At 45.8% G+C, this 20941-nt stretch overlaps 1 protein-coding gene across 2 annotated transcripts in view; it reads right to left on the bottom strand.

The window, feature by feature from the left end:
• The window catches only part of gtf3c1 (general transcription factor IIIC subunit 1), a 95149-nt gene extending 74451 nt beyond the window's left edge, over positions 1–20698 (bottom strand). Inside the window, exons 1-7 of one of the 2 annotated variants that reach the window (XM_080206913.1) lie at positions 20476–20698; positions 12236–12445; positions 10685–10861; positions 10454–10597; positions 6448–6544; positions 4789–4912; positions 957–1106 (exon numbers count right to left, since the gene is read on the bottom strand). In XM_080206913.1, coding sequence (XP_080063039.1) covers positions 957–1106; positions 4789–4912; positions 6448–6544; positions 10454–10597; positions 10685–10861; positions 12236–12445; positions 20476–20696 — 1123 coding nt within the window. In that variant the 5' untranslated portion in view covers positions 20697–20698. The remainder of the gene's footprint in view (positions 1–956; positions 1107–4788; positions 4913–6447; positions 6545–10453; positions 10598–10684; positions 10862–12235; positions 12446–20475) is intronic. The other variant, XM_080206914.1, reaches the window with a different exon arrangement.
• Between the last annotated feature and the right edge of the window lie 243 nt (positions 20699–20941).

The following is a 20941-nucleotide window of genomic DNA, read 5'->3' as shown; positions in this document are numbered from 1 at the left end:
GTTTTTCCTCACATACCCCACTAAACCTCCTGCCCCTCACTTTGAACCCATGTTCCCTTGTGACTGACCCTTCAAATAAGGGGAACAGCTGCTCCTTATCCACTCTGTCTACGTCTCTCAATCTTGTACATCTCACCCCTCAGTCCTCTCTGCTCTAAGGAAAACAACCCAAGACTACCCAATCTCTCTTCATAACTTAAATGTTCCATCCCAAGCAGAGGGAATCTCCTCTGCATTCTCTCCAGTGTGTTCACATCCTTCTATAATGTGACTACCAGAACTGCACACATTACTCCAGACGTGGCCTCACCAAAGTTCTATACAACTCAAACATGACCTCCCTGCTTTTATAATCCACGCCTTGATTGATGAAAACAAGTCTCCCCTATGCTTTTTTTCACCACCCTACTAACATGCCTTCAGAAATCTGTGGACAATCACACCAAGGTCCCTTTGTTTCACAGAACTTCCTAGTGTCCCACCATTCACTGCCTACTTCCTTGTTCAATTACTCCTTCCAAAATGCCTCAACTCCCACTTTTCAGGGTTAAATTCCATCCGCCACTTAGCTGCCAATTTGACCATTTCGCCTATTTCTTCTCGTAGCCCACGACACTCAGGCTCACTGATAGCCACCCGGCCAATCTTTGTGCCATCTGTAAACTTATTAATCCCCCCACTCTCCCCCACACAGGTCCCTGTGGCTTCTTGCTCACTAAGGGACTGTTAGGTACAGGTAGAATGAGGCTACTTCAAACAAATGAGAGACTGACAAAACAATTTGAGTATTTTCATTACATTGGTTTGAAATTCTGCTCAGCACATACAAGGAACATGTGTCATCTGCAGGAACACTCATACATTATCAGGCAAAAGTAGTGTATATATGCACCACTTTTCCAAAAAACAAACCCATGGTTTGCAGTAATTTCTTCAAATACACCATTAAAACTTACTGAGTTCATAAGCTTGGGTAAGCATGTCTCGTTCATAAACAACATCCATTCTTTCGACTGTTTTATTATCTTCATCCTCCTCATCTTCCTCATCTACTTTCTTCCCGTATGGCTTTATCAGTTTCAGGCATCGAACAATAATCTGAGTTCCTGCAAACAATAATGGTCAATTAAAACACAAAAATCCATCTGACATGCCCCCACAAGATAACATCACTCAAAGCAGTTATCATTAGACCTTCAAAAGAATAAATTTGATCTGCAATCTGATTTTTGCAGAGACCACCTCATACTTTTTGTACAAAGAGAAGTTGCAAAATCTGATCTGGTAACAAATTAAAGATGATTGTACAAGCTCAAGGGACTGCTGCAAATGTTTTGTCCTTGTCTTTGAAAAAGGTTTCGTTCTGGATAATACAAGAGATCAAACGCAATGATAGCCCCAGTAAAATGAGGTTGGAAGATGAAAATCAAGTGTAGATTGGGAATTCAGCAGGTCATCAACATTAGAAGGCCACAATTAAGAAACACTAAATTCCATTCTTCTCTTGAATAGTGGACTTCCTTTTTGTAATGACTTGAAAAATTCCAACTCAAGGTTCAATTAGAACCATAGAACATTACAGCACAGAAACAGGCCTTTCGGTCCTTCTTATCTGTGCCAACCCATTTTTCTGCCTAGTCCCACTGACCTGCACCTGGACCTGGACCATATCCCTCCACACCCCTCTCATCCATGTATCTGTCTAAGTTTTTCTTAAATATTAAAAGTAAGCCCACTTTTATCATTTCATTTGGCAGCTCATTCCACACTCTCACCACTCTGTGTGAAGAAGCCCCTCCCCCCCCAATATTCCCTTTAAACTTTTCGCCCCTTCACCCTTAACCCATGTCCTCTAGTTTTTTTCTCCCCTACCCTCAGTAGGAAAAGCCTGCTTGCATTCACTCTATCTATACACCTCTATCAAATCTCCCCTCATTCTTCTATGCTCCAGGGAATGAAGTCCTAACCTATTCAACCTTGCTCTGTAACTCAGTTTCTCAAATGCCAGCAATATCCTTGTAAATCTTCACTGCACTCTTTCAACCTTGTTAATATCCTTTCTGTAATTAGGTGACCAAAACTGCACACAATACTATAAATTCAGCCTCACCAATGTCTTATACAACTTCATCATAACATTCCAACTCTTATACTCAATACTTTGATTTATAAAGGCCAATGTACCAAAAGCACTTTTTATAATCCTATCTACCTGTGACACCTCTTTTAGGGAATTAGGTATCTGTATTCCCAGATCCTCTGGTCTACTGTACTCTTCAGTGTTCTATCATTACCCTGTATGTCCTTCCAAAGTGCAATACCTCACACTTGTCTGCATTACACTCCATCTGCCATTTTTCAGCCCATTTTTCTAGCTGGTCCACATCCCTTGCAAGCTTTGAAAACCTTCCTCACTGTCCGCTACACCTCCAATCGTTGTATCATCAGTAAATGTGCTGATCCAATTTACCACATTATCATCCAGATCATTGATATAGATGACAAACAACAATGGACCCAGCACTGATCCCTGTGGCATACCACTAGTCACAGGCCTCCACTCAGAAGCAATCCTCCACTACCACTCTCTGGCTTCTTCCATTGAAAGAGTAAGTCGTCTCACAACACCAGGTTTAAGTCCAACCAGTTTATTTGATAGTAATCCCACAAGCTTTCGGAAATGGTGTTCCTTCGTCAGGTGTACACAAAGGAACACCGTTTCCAAAAGCTTGTGGGATTACTATCAAATAAACTGGTTGGACTTAAACCTGGTGTTGTGAGACAACTTACTGTGTTTACCCCAGTCCAATGCCGGCATCTCTACATCATTCTTCCATTGACCCAATGTCTAATCCAATTGACTACCTCTCCATGTATACCTAACAACCGAACCTCCCCGTCTAACCTCACGCGGCTCCTTGTCGAAGGCCTTACTGAAGTCCATATAGACAACATCCACTGCCTTCCCTTCATCCACTTTCCTGGTAACCACCACGAAAAACTCTAATAGATTGGTTAAACATGACCTACCATGCACAAAGCCATGTTGGCTCTCCCTACTAAGTCCCTGTCCGTCCAAGTATTTGTAGATCCTATCTCTCAGTACTCCTTCCAATAATTTATCTACCACTGACATGAAACTTACTGGCCTATAATTTCCTGGATTACTTTTTGAGCCTTTTTTAAATACCGGAATAACATGAGCAATCCTCCAATCATCCGGCACCTCACCTGTGGATACTGACATTTTAAATATATCTGCCAGGGCCCCTGCAATTTCCACACTAGTCTCCTTCAAGGTCTGAAGGAATACCCTGTCCAGTCCTGGGGCTATATCTACTCTGATTTACCTCAAGACAGCAAGCACCTCCTCCTCTTTAATCTGTATAGGTTCCATGATCTCCCTATTTGTTTGCCTTATTTCCATAGACTCCATGTCCTTGCTTCACATGAAATAATACTAAAAGGACTTTAAAGTTTAAAGTTAAAGGTTTATTTATTGTCACAAGTAGGCTTAGACCACACTGCAATGAAATTAGTGTGAAAATCCCCTAGTCGCCACACTTTGGATACACTGAGGGAGAGTTTAGCATGGCCAATGCACCTGGTATTCTATTACTGATAGAACGATAAAGATATCTTTGACTCTTTGAAGGCACTGTCCAAGATACCTTTAAACCTACATGAAGTTACTGTGAAAATCCCCTAGTCGCCACACTCTGGCACCTGTTTGGGTACATGGAGGGAGAATTTAGCATGGCCTATGCACCTAACCAGCACGTCTTTTGGACTATGGGAGGAAACGGAGCACACAGAGGAAGCCCACGGTGAGAACGTGCAGACTCAGCACAGACAGTGACTCAAGCCGGGTATCGAACCCAGGTCCCTAGCGCTGTGGGGCAGCAGTGCTAACCACTGTGCTGCTGTGGTCCATATGAAGCATTATGCAGCGACTTGCTGAATTACTGTACAAGGTATGGACAAGTATTTCAAAATCAATCCCTTAACCCCAGGGCCAAAACATCAAAGAAAGGCAAACAGGCACAGATTGGAGATTGTAGCCTGAGGAGAGCAGCTGGTGAGAGAAATTTCAACATCCCACCAGGAGATCACTTTCTACATTTTGTGTTTGTCTTTTAATGTTGGAACATGAATGGTAGTCATTTTCATGTAAAATTAAGACTCAGTGTTAAGATTAGAAAGTCATGGAGCACTCCTTAAAATCCAGGTTCATAAACTGGAGCACAAATCCAGTACATCATGGGCAGTTCAGAAGGGAGTTTTCGCATTTCATGCCCTCAGTGCATTCTGAAATCAAAGCAGGGTCCAAGCCTCAAACTGTACAGGCTCTCACATTGAGACGCAGTAAATTCAGATGTGAAAGTCATGGAATTATATAATCCGTACAGAAGCAGACGATTTGGCCCATCAAGTCTGCACCGGCTCTTCAAAATAGTATTCTACCCAAACCATGCTATTTACCACGCTCATCCCCCTAACCTACACACACAGTGGGAGGAAACCGACGCAAACATGGGGAGAACGTGCAGGCTCCACACAGTCACCCCAAGGCTGGAATAAAACATGGGCCCCCTGGCACTGTGATGCAGTAGTGCTAACCACTGTACCACCATTCCAAGGCAGTATAACTACAGCCCAACAATGTTCAGGTTACCCAGCTCTCCGAAGATTTTACTGTCAACCTCTATCTGACTTGTATTTTGGAAAGCACACTGTTAATTAGGGAAGCACACTGCAAAAAAGAAAGATAAATCAAGACTAATTTACCTTTCTTTGTCAAACATGGTCCTCCCTCAGGGTTCAGGTCCTTGAGGGGAACAGTAATCACCTTGGCTATACCACCAGTCACCATATACTGATAAAGTTTTTTGAAAGTTCTTTCACAAAGGCCCTGAGCAAAGAAAAAACAAATGTCTATAAGTGAAGGAAAGGTCTTTCACCTATACAATGACAATATTTAATCCACAACAGAATAATGTGACTGTGACCTTTTTCACTGCTGTGTATTGTAAAATTCTGAACTGGAATCGCATTGCAGTCAAATATTTGGACAAGTTGTATAATTGGCAAAAGATTTACTTTTAAGTTTTTGGTCAGGTACAATTACAGGTACAGACAGGTGAACAGGTTTTCCATATGGAAAAGGTTAATCTTTAGAATGACAAAACCAAGGGCAATTGTACAATAGTTTGGATACCATTCAGGGCTAGGTATCAAACATACTTTAGCCACTTGGTGCCTTATTTTAAGTTCTTCTCCCAAGGAAAAGATAACACTGCAGTTAAATCCCAGAAACCTTCTACGTATCTGATACTTTCGTGAGAAAAAATGCTCTCCAACAAAGCACCATTAATATTTTCACTGCGATGGGGTGATTATCATTGGAACCACAGATTAAGTAAGAATTTCCCGTTTACAATGCAGGGGGAGGCCATTTGGCTCATTGAACCTGCACCGACAACCCCACCCAAGTCCTATCCCCGTAACCCACTTATTTACCCTGCTAGATCTTTGAACTAAGAGACAATTTAGCATGGACAGTCCACCTAACCTTGGATTGTGGGAAGAAACCAGACCACCTGGAGGAGACCCACGCAGGCACAGGGAGAACGTGCAAACTCCACACTAACATGACCTGAGCCAGAATTGAATGCAGGTCCCTGGTGTAGTGAGGCAGCAGTGCTAATCACTGTGGCGCCCCAGAAGGAATGTTCTTAACGCATGGTTTCTCTCCCACAGACTGTGTCAGTGTGCAGTGAAGGTTCAATGTATGGAGATCAAGTCATGGCACTGTTCCTCATCAGCAACCAATGAAAACTGAATCAGGATTGGCATTCAAACCAAAACCAGAAAGGAGGGGATGCAAAGCAGAAAATGCGAGAAATACTCGACAATTCAGGCAGCACCTGTGGAGAGAGAAGTAGAGTGACTGTTGCAAGTCATTGACCTTTCGACCAAACTCATTCAGGATTCTGAAAACAGGTCATTGATCTGAAACATTAACTTGGGTTTCTTGCTGCATAGATGCTGCTGAGTATTTCTAGCAGTTTCTGTTTTTCTTTATTCACAGTAATGACCCCCCTCCCCAATCAGCCCAATCACACCCAGAGTGATGATAGCCATTGGGATCACACTCAAAGAATGCCTGATTGAAGATGATGTACTTTCTCCCCAATATGTTATCTTGTGTTTAGTACAAGTGGCAGCTTCCACAGGCAAGTCATCATGTCTGAGGAACCCTAACACTGATGTTAGCATCATAAACACTCCACTGGGTCCTCCAATATCAACAGAAACTATTAGAATGCAAATTTACCAACCAAAAATGAACTGCGCATAAACAAGATGATAAATGACCAGATCAAATGGCACCATAGTACTTCACCCGATCGGTTTATGCCACGATTGCGCTTTGGAAATACTTACCAGTTCATCTCTAAGATGCAGCATGACTTCCAACTGATTAGGTCTATTCACAAGGATATGGGAGATTTTTTCCATTAAAATGTCATATTTGCTTCTTCTGCATATTACAGATAGAGAGGGGAAGCAGCAAAATAAGTAATCAAGAAATTTGAGAATACTGTAAAGCGTGCATACATAGGAGCCACACAAGTTACATAATACAGGAGGTACACTTAACGCAGCAATGACTTACTATTATCACATGTATTAGTATAGTGAAAAGCATTGTTTTCCGCATGCTCTACAGACATGGCATACTTTCATAGAGAAGAAAAGAACAGAGTCCAGAATGTAGTGTCATAGCTAGGGTGTAGAAAAAGATCCATTTAATGTGAGGTAAGTCCATTCAAAAATCTGATGGTAGCAGGGAAGAAACTGTTCTTGAGTTGGTTGGTACATGATCTCAGACTTTGTATCTTTTTCCCAATGGAAGAAGGTGGAAGAAAGTATGTCCAGGGCATGTAGGGTCCTTAATTATGCTAGCTGCTTTTCCAAAGCAGCGGCAAGTATAGACGGAGTCAATGGATGGCAGGCTGGTTTGCGTGATGGACTGGGCTTCTTTCACAACCCTTTGTAGCTTCTTGTGCTCTTAGACAGAGCAGGAGCCATACCAATGCTTGATACAACCAAAAAGAATGCTTTCTATGATGCACCTGTAAAAGTTGGTGAGAGCTGAAGCAGACATGCCAAATTTCCTTAGTGTCCTGAGAAAGTAGAGATACTGAGAGGCTTTCTTAACTATAATGTCATCATGGAGGCACCAGGACAGGTTGTTAGTGATCTGGACACTTAAAAACGCGAAGCTCTCGACCATTTCTACTTCGAGTGTATTGATGTAGATAGGGACATGTTCTCCACTACACTTCCTGAAGTTGATGGCTATCTCCATTTTGTTGACATTGCGGAAGAGATTACTGCTGTCGCACCAGTTCACCAGATTCTCTATCTCGTGCCTGTGCTCCGTCCATGTAAAAGCAAACTGAACTTAAAAAGCTAGATTTCTGTATCACATTCACAAACACTGTCCAGCTGGCGTGAAGAATTAACATTTCTGTGATCCTCGAGTAATTCAGGCTCATCCCTAAAAATACTCAGAGTGCTTACGATAGCAGCACCTGAAAAGTTAAATAAGTCAAGATTCTGAACTTAGAGCCCAGAGTTACAGGTTTCTTGGAAATATGTCATGAGACAAAAAGAAATAATGGCCTCTTGAGCCTGCTCTGCTATTGAATAAGATCATTGCTGATCCTCAAACCCAATCCATTTTTGGTGCAATGAAGTTAGAACGAGAAATATGTGCCAACAGCACCGTGGATGTGCCTACACCACATGGACCGCAGTGGTTCAAGGCGGCCAGTCACCAACACTTCTCAAGTGCAATTAGAGATGCACAATAAATTCTGGCTTTGCCAGCAATGCCCACATCCCATGATAGAATAAAAACAGTCAGTGGTGAAGGGGCAGCGTTTGTCATTCACTCTGCTAACAGCTGCCCACAAAGTTTTTGAGAGCTTTTTGGGAGAGAGGCGCATGCTAACCTGGCATCTGATCCAATACAATATCCTCTGCAAGGCATCCCTGAGCAGAGAAAAACAGCAAAAGTCTTCAAACAACTGAAGAAAACTCAATAAAGGCAGAATCGAAATTAAGAAGCATAAGTATTTTATAAAGTGCTGGTCAGGCCACACCTGGAGTACTATGTACAGTTTTGGTCTCCTTACTTGAGAAAGGATATACTGGCACTCGAATGGGTGCAGAGGAGATTCACTAGGTTCATTCCAGAATTGAGAGGGTTGGCTTATAAGAGACAGACTAGACTGGGGCTTCACTCATTGAAATTCAGAAGAATCTTATAGAAACTTTTAGATTATGAAGGAAATACATAAGATGGAAGCAGGGAAGTTGTTTCCACTAGCAAGTAAAACAACTAGGGGGCATGGCCTCAAACTAAGAGGGAGCAGATTTAGGACTGAGTTGAGGAAGAACTTCCTCATCCAAAGGATTGTGAAACAGTGGAATTCCCTGCCCAGTGAAGCACTGAGGCAACCTCATTGAACGTTTTTAAGACAAGGATAGATAAATTTTTGAACAGTAAAGAAATTAAGGGTTATGGTGAGCAGTAAGTGGAGCTGAGTCCACGAAACGATTAGCCATGATCTTATTGAATGGCGGAGCAGGTTTGAGGAGCCAAGCGGCCTACTTCTGCTCTAGTTCTTATGTTCTTAAAGCAGGAAGTAAAAAAGCATTTCAAAAAGCACAGGAACAGGCTATTCAATTCGCCTGGCACATGCTGGCGTTTGTTCCACAAGCCTCCACCCAGCCCTCTTCATCCAATCCAATCAGCATCATATTTAATTTCTTTACCCCACATACTTATCTATCTCCCCCTTAAATGCATCAATTCCATTCGCTTCAATCACTATGGTAGCAATTTAAATTACGTACAGAGAGCAAAATAAAGATTGGAAAAGAAAGATGCGAGAGACAGAAAAGGCCTATGTCTTTAAAATCCCCAACATGAATTAACTTTTGAAGGAATAAGACACCACGCTTGTAAAATTAAATTTTCAGGGCTGAAGAGATTGTTTGGCGGTAATTATCACATCATTAAAAAATTTATTTGCTCATGAACGCATCAGCCCTAACCTTTGCTGCCACATTCAGTGGGTCACTAATGGTTAAGTGGCAACTTCATGTTTTTCAATAGCTAGTGTCTCAATGAGGTACTGTCGTAGTGCAACCTGCGAAGGAACAGTTAACTTAAACCTCAACATCCAGATATCTGTATTTAATAGACAAGTGCATGCTCTGGGAAGTGCCTCACCGCTATTATTTATGCAAATTCTGGTGCAATGTGCTTGAAACAATTCATAGCACGTGCACCCTCTCCTCAAGCTTCTCAGTTCACTGAACTGGAAAATACAGGGAGTATAGGCAAGTAAATCTCATTCATGCAACTTTCACTCTGCAATTTAAAGCAGTGCTAATAATGTTCTAGAAATACCGTCAAAAGGAAAAAAAGAGATCAGTATTTGAATGTAGCCCAATCCATCACACAAACCAGTCTCCCGTCCACTGACTCCGTCTACACTTCCTGCTGCCTCAAAAAAGTAGCCAGCATAATCAAGGAGCCCGCGTACCCTGGACATACTCCCTTCCATGTTCTTCCATCGAGAAAAAGATACAGAAGCCTGAAACACGTACCAACTGACTCAAGAACAGCTTCTTCCCTGCTGTCATCAGGCTTTTGAATGGTCCTATCATATATTAAAGTTGATCTTTCTCTTCAGTAACTGCAACATTACATTCTGCAGCCTATCCTTTCCTTCTCCCCTATGTACTCTGCGAACGGGAGGTACTCTATGAACCGTATGTTTTGTCTGTAACAGCTCACACAAACAACACGTTTCATTGTACCCCAATATGTGTGACAATAGTAAGTCAATTTAATTCCATTAATTTAGTGAATCTTGACAGTGACAATAATCAGTGTGATTTGATCCAAGTAGCTTGTCACCCAGGTTGCCTTTAACTAGTTAGACAGAATTAATGCTCTCAATGTCCAGCACTGTACTGCACTGGGGTGAGATAGCACTGCTCAGTTATACAAGCACCTCTGCACTGCCCTGTGCCCGGGCAAGCAGAATGCAATGTTTGCCAGCTCAGCGGATGCTGGTGAGATTTGTGTTTACTGTTAATTAGGAGCCAGTGGCAATGCCAATTCGTTTGCCAAAATTCAAAATTTCTGTTTTAAAAAACAAAGTCTCCTTTGCGAGGATTCTACTAGTGATCTGGGTAACTTGCCCTGATACCTGCGCTGCACATCTTGCACCTTTCACCTAGGTGCTGAACCAACTCAGTGCCGGAAGCAAAATTGTGACCCAACTGCCAATTAAGTTATTGCACGTGATGCCATTGTTCTAAAGCAATTCACCCGGAACGTCATTTTCAAAATGAACTATTTTACCGGTCAACATGGAAGCGTTTGAGAAGGAGTAGAATGGAATACTGCTGGTTGCCATTAGGCTGCCGAATCACGTGGGATTGGAGAGTTATCAGGTTGTTTCGGTCGAGGACTCTTCGGTGATAATGCATTTTGCGGGCATCGACTCTACAAGAAGAAAAGAAAATCGATCTTTAAAGGTTGAAGCAACCGAAGGAAATGGATCCAACTTCTCTGAATGCAATATGTCCTCACTTGAAAGCTCCACTGTGAAGGTCTCTTTGCAGCTCTCCCTGCCACCTTGCTCTACCCAGCCTCTCCAGTATACAATAAGAATAGTCAGGCAGGGCTAACTCTGGGTCACTTTCCCACCCAATCAGAGCTCGATGACGAACCATCTGACTGGCAACCATGACCAACTTCTCTCCCCACCTATAACACAAAGCAGAATAATCGAGTGAACACAAGCCTTTAACAACAAAGCATGAAGCACTGTGATACATGTCCACCATGCAATAAAAGTAGCACGTCATACCCAAATCTTTTAAATTACAGCCACAGACTAACCTACTTCTTCTATTGGTGCTGTCTTTCTGTGTAATATATCACACTTCAGCACTTGAATGAGTGTGTGCTGTGAAGACACTTATGTAAGTACTGCATTCATAGAATCGCAAAAGGCAGCACAGTGGTTTGCACTGCTGCCTCACAGCGCCAGGGGCCCAGGTTCGATTCCTGGCTTGGGTCAGTCTATGTGCAGAGTCTGCACGTTCTCCCCGTGTCTTCTCCGGATGCTCCGGTTTCCTCCCACAGTTCAACGTTGTGCCGGTTAGGTGGATTGGCAATGCTAAATTGCTCCCTTAGTGTCAGGGGACTAGCTAGGGTAAATGCATGGCATGATGGGGATAGGCCCTGGGTGGGATTGTGGTCGGTGCAAACTCAACGGGCCAAATGGCCTACTTGCATACTGTAAGATTCTATCATAGAATCCCCACAGTGCAGAAGGAGCTCATTTGGCTCATCGAGTCTGCACCGACTCTTACCCAGGCCCACTCCCCAGCCCTATCTCCATAACCCCACATATTTCCCATGGCTAAACCACCCAACCTAGACATCTTGGGACACTAACAGACAACTTAGCAGGCCAATCCATCTAAACTGCACATCTTTATGACTGTGGGAGGAATCCAGAGGAAATCCACACAGACAGGAGGAGAATCCACACAGTCACCTGAGGCTGAAGTCGAACTCGGGTTCCTGGTGCTACCAGGCAGCAGTGCTAACCACTGTGCTGCCCCTATGTTGTTTCCCCCTCCAAAGTATCCCCTCAGTCGGGTGGCTCAGGGGATTGTCCTCGCTGGATTCCAATCTTAGTTACAGCCAGAAAATGAATTCTTCTTTCACTTCCACAACGTCACTTGTGGAATCGCCACAGGATTCCTTGGCCTCCTCTTCAATGTCTTTCCTTGGGGTCAGCAAGGGGCCAGTTCCCACACATATGCTGATGCCAGGCGGCTCCATCGCTTCACCAGCTCACCACCCCTGCACTGGACTGTCAATATTTCTAAATTTAAAACACTCATTTTTAAAACCTGGCCAAGCACCCCCCTCCCCAATTTCCTGCAACACCTAAGTCACGAAAGCAATCGGGTTCAGGTGTCAAAAATGTAGTTTTGAAGCCTACCATCATGTTTGTTAGGTTAATCTGTTGGACAACATAGCTGTCATAATGTCATCTCAAGAGCCAAATTTGTGCAAATCCAATGCGTCGAATCCTGCAGATTTAGACAAGTTTTCGTAACTCACCTTTGCACAGCTTCCTCTAAAGTGCAGAGTGGTACATACTGCTGAGTCCTTATTTCTGAAGTTATGTCTTTGCGTTTGTGAAAATATTGACAGGAACCCTGAATCCCATCTTTATTGTCTGAAATGATGTGAACAGGATAGATATCAACTCTCGGTGTAGGATCTCTTCGTGTCTCCTGAATTCCGGTCTCTGGATCAATTTCTTCATATCTTACCAGGAACAAAAACAGAAAAAGATAAAAATGCAGCTGAACGGACAAAGCACTAGTCACAGCAGCTGTACTAACAATTCAGAATGGGCGAATTTTTGTACTTACTAGTCACAAGTAGGCTTACATTAACACTGCAATGAAGTTACTGTGAAAATCCCCTGGTCACCACACCTGTTCAGGTACACTGAGGGAGAACTGATCATGACCAATTCACCTAACCTGCACATCTTTGGACCGTGGGGGGAAACTGGAGGAAACCCATGCAGACACGGGGATTCCTTATTAGCAAATATTATATCTGAAATTCACAATTTTAATTTCACCAAGTTTGAATTACTGGTAACAAATTTAAAGCTGGAAATTAAAGTTAAATATTTTCCTCATTGCTTTATAATCCTAGTTACAAACAAACAGAAGTACTAGGTACTAATATCTGAGATAAACATACAAAATACATACTGCAATTTTTTTCCACATGATCACTTCTTTTGATTTATTGTCACATGTATTGGAATACAGTGAAAATTATTGTTTTTTCGGCATTATACAAACAAAGCATACCAAGAAAGCAAGGAGAGGGTGCAGAATCTAATAATACAGTCATAGTTGGGGTGTACAGAAAGATCAACTTAATATAACCGCGGCAAGGGGGCACAGTGGTTAGCACTGCTACCTGAGCTCCATCTACCTGGGTTCGATTCCTAGCTTGGATCACTGTCTGTATGGAGTTTGCACATTCTCCTTGTGTTACAATCCAAAGATGGGCAGGGTTAGGTGGACTGGCCTTGCTAAATTGTCCCTTAGTGTCAGGGGATGTGTAGGATAAAGGGATAAGCAGGGTAAATGTGTGGGATTGTGCGGTGGGATTTCTGTCAGTGCAGACTCGATGGGCTGAATGTATTGTTTCTATGATTCTGAGATTCGTTACATCCTTTCAAAAGTGTGATGGCAGCAGGGAAGAAGTCTGTTTTACTCTCACTGGTGAACAACTATATTTGGTATTTTCGATATCGCAACTGAAAATAATGTTCATGAACATTATGAACATGTGAAGCAAATTCACCAGTGCGCAAATGTGAATTTGTTCTAGGAAAACTACTCTCTGCTCTGATGTTCAACGCTACTATGCACTGAAGAGTGGAGCACCAAGTGTAAGGAATTAAACACTTCACCATAATAATTGCTTCACAGGTCATTTGAGTTCACAAATGAAACGATGACCCAGAACGTCCTAGAGTAGAGAACTTCCCCAGTCTCCTTCAGTCGTGCTGTGGAGGAGCAAAGTGTTGTGGCTACAAGAGCAGCTGGGAATTCTGCAGTGAGTAACTCACTTCCAGACTCCCTAAAACCTGTCTACCATTTACAAGCCAACAAGTCACAGAATCATAAGAACATAAGAAATAGGAGCAGGAGTAGGCCATCTAGCCCCTCGAGCCTGCCCCGCCATTCAATAAGATCATGGCTGATCTGTCGTGTCTCAGTTCCACATTCCCGCCCTCTCCCCATAGCCCTTAATCCCCTTGCCCATCAAAAACCTATCAACCCGCGTCTTAAATATATTTAGCGAGGCAGCCTCCACCACTTCAACGGGCAGAGAATTCCAGAGATTCACCACCCTTTGAGTGAAGAAGTTCCTCCTCAACTCTGTTCTAAACTGCCCCCCCCACCGCCTTATCTTGAGGCTGTGCCCTCTAGTCCTACTGTCCTTTCTGAGCGGGAAGAGCCTCTCCACCTCTATCCTATCCATCCCATTCATCATCTTATATGTCTCAATGAGATCTCCCCTCATTCTTCTAAACTCTAACGAGTACAAGCCTAGTTTATTCAGCCTCTCCTCATAGTTCAACCCCAGTATCAGCCTAGTAAACCTCCTCTGCACTCCCTCCAAGGCCAAAATATCCTTGCATAAGTGCGGCGACCAAAACTGCACACCAAAGCCCGGTACAGTTGCAGCAAGACTTCCCTACTTTTATATTCAATCCCCCCCGCTATGAAGGCCAGCATCCCATTTGCCTTCCTGACCACCTGCTGCACCTGCAGGCTGGGTTTTTGCGAGTCATGCACAAGGACCCTGAGGTCCCTCTGCACCGTCGCCTGCTGCAGTTTTTCGCCACGTAAGTAATAGTCCTTCCTACCATTATTCCTACCAAAGTGGACAACCTCACACTTGCCAACATTAAATTCCATTTGCCATTTCCTGGCCCATTCACCCAGCCTATCTAGATCCTTCTGCAGACTCTCCACACCCTTTGCACAATTTGCCGTTCCACCAATCTTGCTGTAATCAGCAAATTTCAACACCATTCACTCGGTTCCCTCCTCCAGATCATCTATATAAATGGTAAATAGCTGAGGCCCCAGCACCGACCCCTGGGGCACTCCACTAGTCACCAACCGCCAATCCGAATAGCACCCATTGACCCCCACTCTCTGCCTCCTATTTGACAGCCAATCCCCTATCCACGCTAACACCCTACCCCCAACTCCATGCCCCCTGACCTTCTGTAATAACCTCTTGTGAGGCACCTTATCAAACGCCTTCTGAAAATCAAGAAACACCACATCTACCGGCTCTCCTCTATCCACCGCCCTAGACACATCTTCAAAGAACTCCAATAAATTCGTCAGACACGACTTCCCCTTAACGAAACCGTGCTGCGTCTACTCAATCAAACAACAGAATCCCTAATAGTACAGAAGAAGGCTGTTCAGCCCACCGAGTCTGTACCAACCACAATCCTATCAGGATCCTATTTTCGTAACCCAACACATTTATACAGCTAAGCCCCCTGACCCTAACACACAATTTAGCATAGCCAATCAACCTAACCCACGCATTTTTGGCCTGTGGAAGGAAAACGTAGCACTCGGAGCAAACACAAGCAGATACGGGGAAGTGTTTTTTTACTTCCCCACAGGTGTGGCATTGCTAACTTGGCCAACATTTGTTGCCCACTGTAATTGCCCTCGAGATGAAAGTGGTTCACATCCACCTAAATCAGACAGACAGAGCCCTGGTTTAATATCTCACCTGAAAAGCAGCAGCTCTGGAAGCGCAGCAATCCCTCAGAATTGCACCAGACACTCAGCCCAGTTTGTGTGCTCAAGTGTCTAAGAGTGGTGTTTGAACTTGGAACTCTGCTGACTTGGACTTGGAAAGTCCAACGCCGGCATCTCTACATCATGACTTGGAAACGAGCCAGCGCAGCTACCATGGTGTACCAATGCCTCAATCTGAAAATTCAAATCCCTGTTTTCAATCCTTCAGTGGTCTTATCTCTCTATCATCTTCTCCAGCCTTACAGCCCCCTGTGCTCCTCCACGTCTGGTTGCTTGAGAATTCCTGACTTTCATCTCACCAGCATTATTGGCCCCAAGGTCTGGCATTCCCTCACATGCCTTCTGTGCCTCTCTCTGCTTCTTAAAGCTGCACCGTGGAAGATGATATCTTGCCAATGAGACACTAAACTACATTTTCTTTGACTGATGCAAAAGGTCTGAGCCTACCGATTTCCTCCATCCTGCAGCTGGACCTCTCACATCCCGCAACCATCACACCACATCAACCACTTCACCCAACAACAATTAGAAATCTGAGCCATATAACTACCGTGACTGCAAGAGCAAGTCAGAAGCTGGGAGTTCTGCGGCAAGTGACTCACCTCCTAACTTCCCAAATCTTATAAACCATTTACAAGGCACAAGTCACAAGCTTTTAAAAGTTATTTCACAGGCGTGGGCATTGCTGGCTAGGCCAACATTTATCAACCATCTCTAATTGCTCTGAGGTGTTCTTATGTTATGTTCTTATGACCAGCCACCTTTTTGAATTATTGCAGTCCCTGTAGGTGTAGGTTCACCCCACAGTGCTGTTAGGGAGTTCCTATAGCCCAGCAATATAGTTCCAAGTCAGGGCGCTGAGTGGTCTGCAAGAATACTTGCAGGTGGTAATGTTCCCATGTGTCTGTCGCCCTTGTCCATTGAATTTGTATGTGATTTTGGAAGATGCTGTCAAAGGAGCCTTAGTGAGTTCCTGCAGTGCATCTTGTAAAAAGTACACATTGCTGCCACTGTGTGTTGGTGGTGTTAGTGAGTGAACATTGGTGAATAGGGTATCAATCAAGGGGGTTGCTTTGTCCTGGATGGTGTCGAGCTTTGAGTGTTGTTGGAGCTGCACCACCCATCCAGGCATTAGAGAAAACTCCATTACACCACTGATTTGGAGAGTCAAGCGGTGAGTTACACATCACAGGATTCCTAGCTTCTGACCTGCTGTTGTAGCCATGGTATTTATATGACTAGTCCAGCTCAGTTTCTGGTCAATGGAAACCCGTCCCAAAATGAAGATAGTGGGGGATTTAGGTAAAGTAATTTATTGATGTCAAGGGGAGATGATGAGATTCTCTCTTGTTGGAGATGGTCATTGAGTGGCACGAATGTGACTCATCACTCATCAGCCCAAGCCTGACTGTTGCCCAGATCTTGCTGCATTTGGATACAGACTGCTTCACTATGTGAGGAATCGCAAATGGTGAACATTGTGCAAACACCAACGAACATCTCTTCTGATCAAATAACATTGAGGTCATTGATGAAGCACAGAAGATGGTTGTGCCTCGAACACTATCCTGAGGGACTCCTGCAGTGAGGTCCTGGAGTTTGGATAAATGACCTCCAACAAGCACAATTAACTTCCTTTGTGCTAGGTATGACTCACGGAAGGTTTTTCTCGATTCACATTGACTACAGTTTTGCTAGAATTCTTTGATGCCACACTCGGTCAAATGCTGTCTTGGGCAGTCCCTCTCACCTTACCTCTGGGGTTTTTCCACGTGCCTGAACAAAGACTATAATAAGGTCAAGGACTGAGCGGCCTTGCGGAATCCAAACTAAGCATCCATGAGTTGGTTATTCCGAGTAAGTGCCAATATGTAGCACTGTTAATGATATCTTCCACCAATTTGTTGATGATCAAGAACAGACTGATAGAGCAGAAATTAGTTGGGTTGGTTATGGAGAAGCTACGACATCTTCTCCGGAGCCTTCAACGTGCCATCGATGAAGACGAACATCTCACCAAGGCCATCCCCACTTTTTGCCTTCAAACAACCTCAAACAGACTACTGTACGCAGCAAACCACCCAGCCTTCAGGAGAGCAGTGACCACAATAACACACAACCCTGCCACTGCAACTTCTGCAAGACGTGCCAGGTCATTGACACGGATGCCATCATTTCACGTGAGAACACCATCCAGCAGGTAACAGTATTTACTCTTGCAACTCGGCCAACGTTGTCAACCTCATACACTACAGGAAAAGATGTCCCAAGGCATGATACATTGGCCATGCAGACGTTACAACAACAGATGAATGGACACCGCTCGACAATCACCAGGCAGGAGTGTTCTCTTCCTGTCAGGGAACGCTTCAGCAGTCACGGGCATTCAGCCTCTGATCTTCTGATATGCGTTCTCCATGGTGGCCTTCACGACACACAATGACGCAGAATCTCTGAGCAAAAACTGATAGCCAAGTTCCGCACGCATGAGGACGATCTCAAACAGGGTCATGTCACACTACCTGCAACTCCCATGACTTGCCCGGCTTGCAAAATCTCCCTAACTGTCCTGGCTGGAGACAATTCACACCTCTTTAATCTGTGCTTAACTCTCTCTCCACTCACACTGTCTACTTTAAGACCTGATTACCTGTAAAGACTCGCATTCCAACCATTATCTTGTAAATTGAGTCTGTGTCTATCTCTGTGAGAACACAACTCTTCATTCATTTGAAAAAGGAGCGAGACTCCGAAAGATTGTGCTACCCGACTTTAACTTGGTGTTGTGAGACTTCTTACTGAGCTTACCGCAGTCCAACATCGGCATCGCCACATCATGACTATTTTTTATGTACAGGACATAGCTGAATAGATGCCAGTGTTGTAGCTCTGGAACACATGCCTTCAGTATTAGTGCTGGAATGTTGTCGAAGAATATAATGGAATACTTTCCACTTGCTGGATGAGTGCAGCTCCAATAACACTCAATAAGTAAATGATTTTACGACTAGGTGTGACACTATCCAGGACAAAGAATCCCACTTGATCAGCACCCTATCGTCCAAATTAAACATTCACTCCAGCAGCAGTGTGTACCATTTGCAAGATGCACTGCAGCAACTCACTAAGTCTCCTTCGACAGTTTCCCCAAACCTCTGTCACCTAGAAGGACAATGGCAGCAGATGCGTGGGAACATCAATTTTGATAATTTCCCCTCCATGTCACATACCAGCTTGGAACTATGGGCTGGATCTTATAGCCTTTGGCAGTGCAATGCCAGTGAAATGGGAAGTGCATAGTCTGCTCATTCCCTTGCCCCTAACCTCATGCAGTCTCAGCATGGTGAATCAAGCTTTGGATGGCCTATAAGCAATGTGAGGGGAGAGTTCTTCACCTAATTGGGCAAGTAGGCCAAGAGGTCAACTGGGAGCAAGGTTATCCCATGAACCAGAAGCCAGTCACAGCTATAAGGTTCCCCTGCCCTCTCACTCTAAGCTTTTTGATTGTGACAGCCCAAAATAGGGAATAATTAAAATCTAATAACATCCAAACATTAAACCTCCCAAAGCAGGCTCTGCTGCAACATGCAGCCACAGTCCCATTTGAAGATCTTTTCATCCAGCCTGATGTCATGTTCTCATGCAAACATAGCGCAGAGGAAAGCCATTCGCCTGCTTGAGCATGCTCTGCAATTTAATCAGGTCATGGCTGGACTTCTAGTAATTTCAAATCTGCCGCCTAAAAAGACACACATATGCAAACACCAATGCACAATTATACACACAATTACACCAGACTTTCACAATACAATCATGCACACGTACTCACACACAACTATACACACACACACATGCACACTCATATACACACATTTCCCCACAATCTCGCCCCCTCCCCCCCAACCCTTCCAAGAATCCTGGCTCTTCTCCTGCCACCCCGCTCCCCCCCAATCCCAACCCTGGGACAATGAACCTGGGCGGAGGTGGGTGGGGGCGGGGGTGGTCTCGATGCTGACCCTAGAGGCTGGCACAAGGACAAGTGTGAGGTTGCAATTTGGGACACTCACTGATCATGGAAGACCAGGGGCGGATAGTCAAGGAACAGAGCACGGGGACAGGGTGTGTGGGGTTGGGCTCGGGTTTGGGGCAGGGCGGGGGGATTGGGGGGGGTCGGGTTTGGGGCAGGGCGGGGGGGATTTGGGGGGGGGGGGGGTCGGGTTTGGGGCAGGGCGGGGGGATTTGGGGGGGGTCGGGTTTGGGGCAGGGCGGGGGGATTTGGGGGGGGGTCGGGTTTGGGGCAGGGCGGGGGGGATTGGGTTTGGGGCAGGGCGGGGGGATTGGGGGGGATCGGGTTTGGGGCAGGGCGGGGGGATTTGGGGGGGGGGGTCGGGTTTGGGGCAGGGCGGGGGGATTTGGGGGGGGTCGGGTTTGGGGCAGGGCGGGGTCGGGATTGGGGGGGGTCGGGTTTGGGGCAGGGCGGGGGGATTTGGGGGGGGGGTCGGGTTTGGGGCAGGGCGGGGGGATTTGGGGGGGTCGGGTTTGGGACAGGGCGGGGGGATTTGGGGGGGGGTCGGGTTTGGGGCAGGGCGGGGGGATTGGGGGGGGTCGGGTTTGGGACAGGGCGGGGGGATTGGGGGGGGATCGGGTTTGGGGCAGGGCGGGGGGATTTGGGGGGGGGTCGGGTTTGGGGCAGGGCGGGGGGATTTGGGGGGGGGTCGGGTTTGGGGCAGGGCGGGGTCGGGATTGGGGGGGGTCGGGTTTGGGGCAGGGCGGGTGGATTTGGGGGGGGGGGTCGGGTTTGGGGCAGGGCGGGGGGATTTGGGGGGGTCGGGTTTGGGACAGGGCGGGGGGATTTGGGGGGGGGGTCGGGTTTGGGGCAGGGCGGGGGGATTTGGGGGAGGGGGGTGTCGGGTTTGGGGCAGGGCGGGGGGATTTGGGAGGGGGGGGGGTCGGGTTTGGGACACTCACCTGTCGTGGAAGACCAGGGACGGCCGGTCGTGAGGCAGCTGGAAGAAGCTGATCTCCGGGCAGGCGGCCAGCGCCTCCCACACAAACTGCTTGGTGGGCGCGTCGAGCAGCAGCGGGAATGGGGGGATGCGGCTGTCCAGGCGGAACCAGAGCGTGGAGAAGGTGATGCCGTCCAGCCCTTCCAGGGCCACTTCATCCAGGAGAGAGTCCAGAGCCGCCATGACAGCGGAGCCCAGAGAGACACTGCGCCTGCGCGGGGGGAAGAGAGACACTGCGCCTGCGCGGGGGGAAAGAGAGACACTGCGCCTGCGCGGGGGGAAGAGAGAGACACTGCGCCTGCGCGGGGGGAGGAGGGGCGGGAGCGTGTGGAAACGTGGGGAGCCTGGAAACTGCTTGGAGCCTTCCCAACACATAGAGTCGCACACGTAGTCGTATATCTGCAGACACACATATACACTGAATTATA

Source organism: Carcharhinus amblyrhynchos, chromosome 18, assembly GCF_965287045.1.
Source record: "Carcharhinus amblyrhynchos chromosome 18, sCarAmb.v2.hapA, whole genome shotgun sequence".
NCBI lineage: Eukaryota > Metazoa > Chordata > Chondrichthyes > Carcharhiniformes > Carcharhinidae > Carcharhinus > Carcharhinus amblyrhynchos.
Note: the sequence above shows the minus strand (reverse complement) of the source record. Positions and strands in the feature narration are given on the sequence as shown.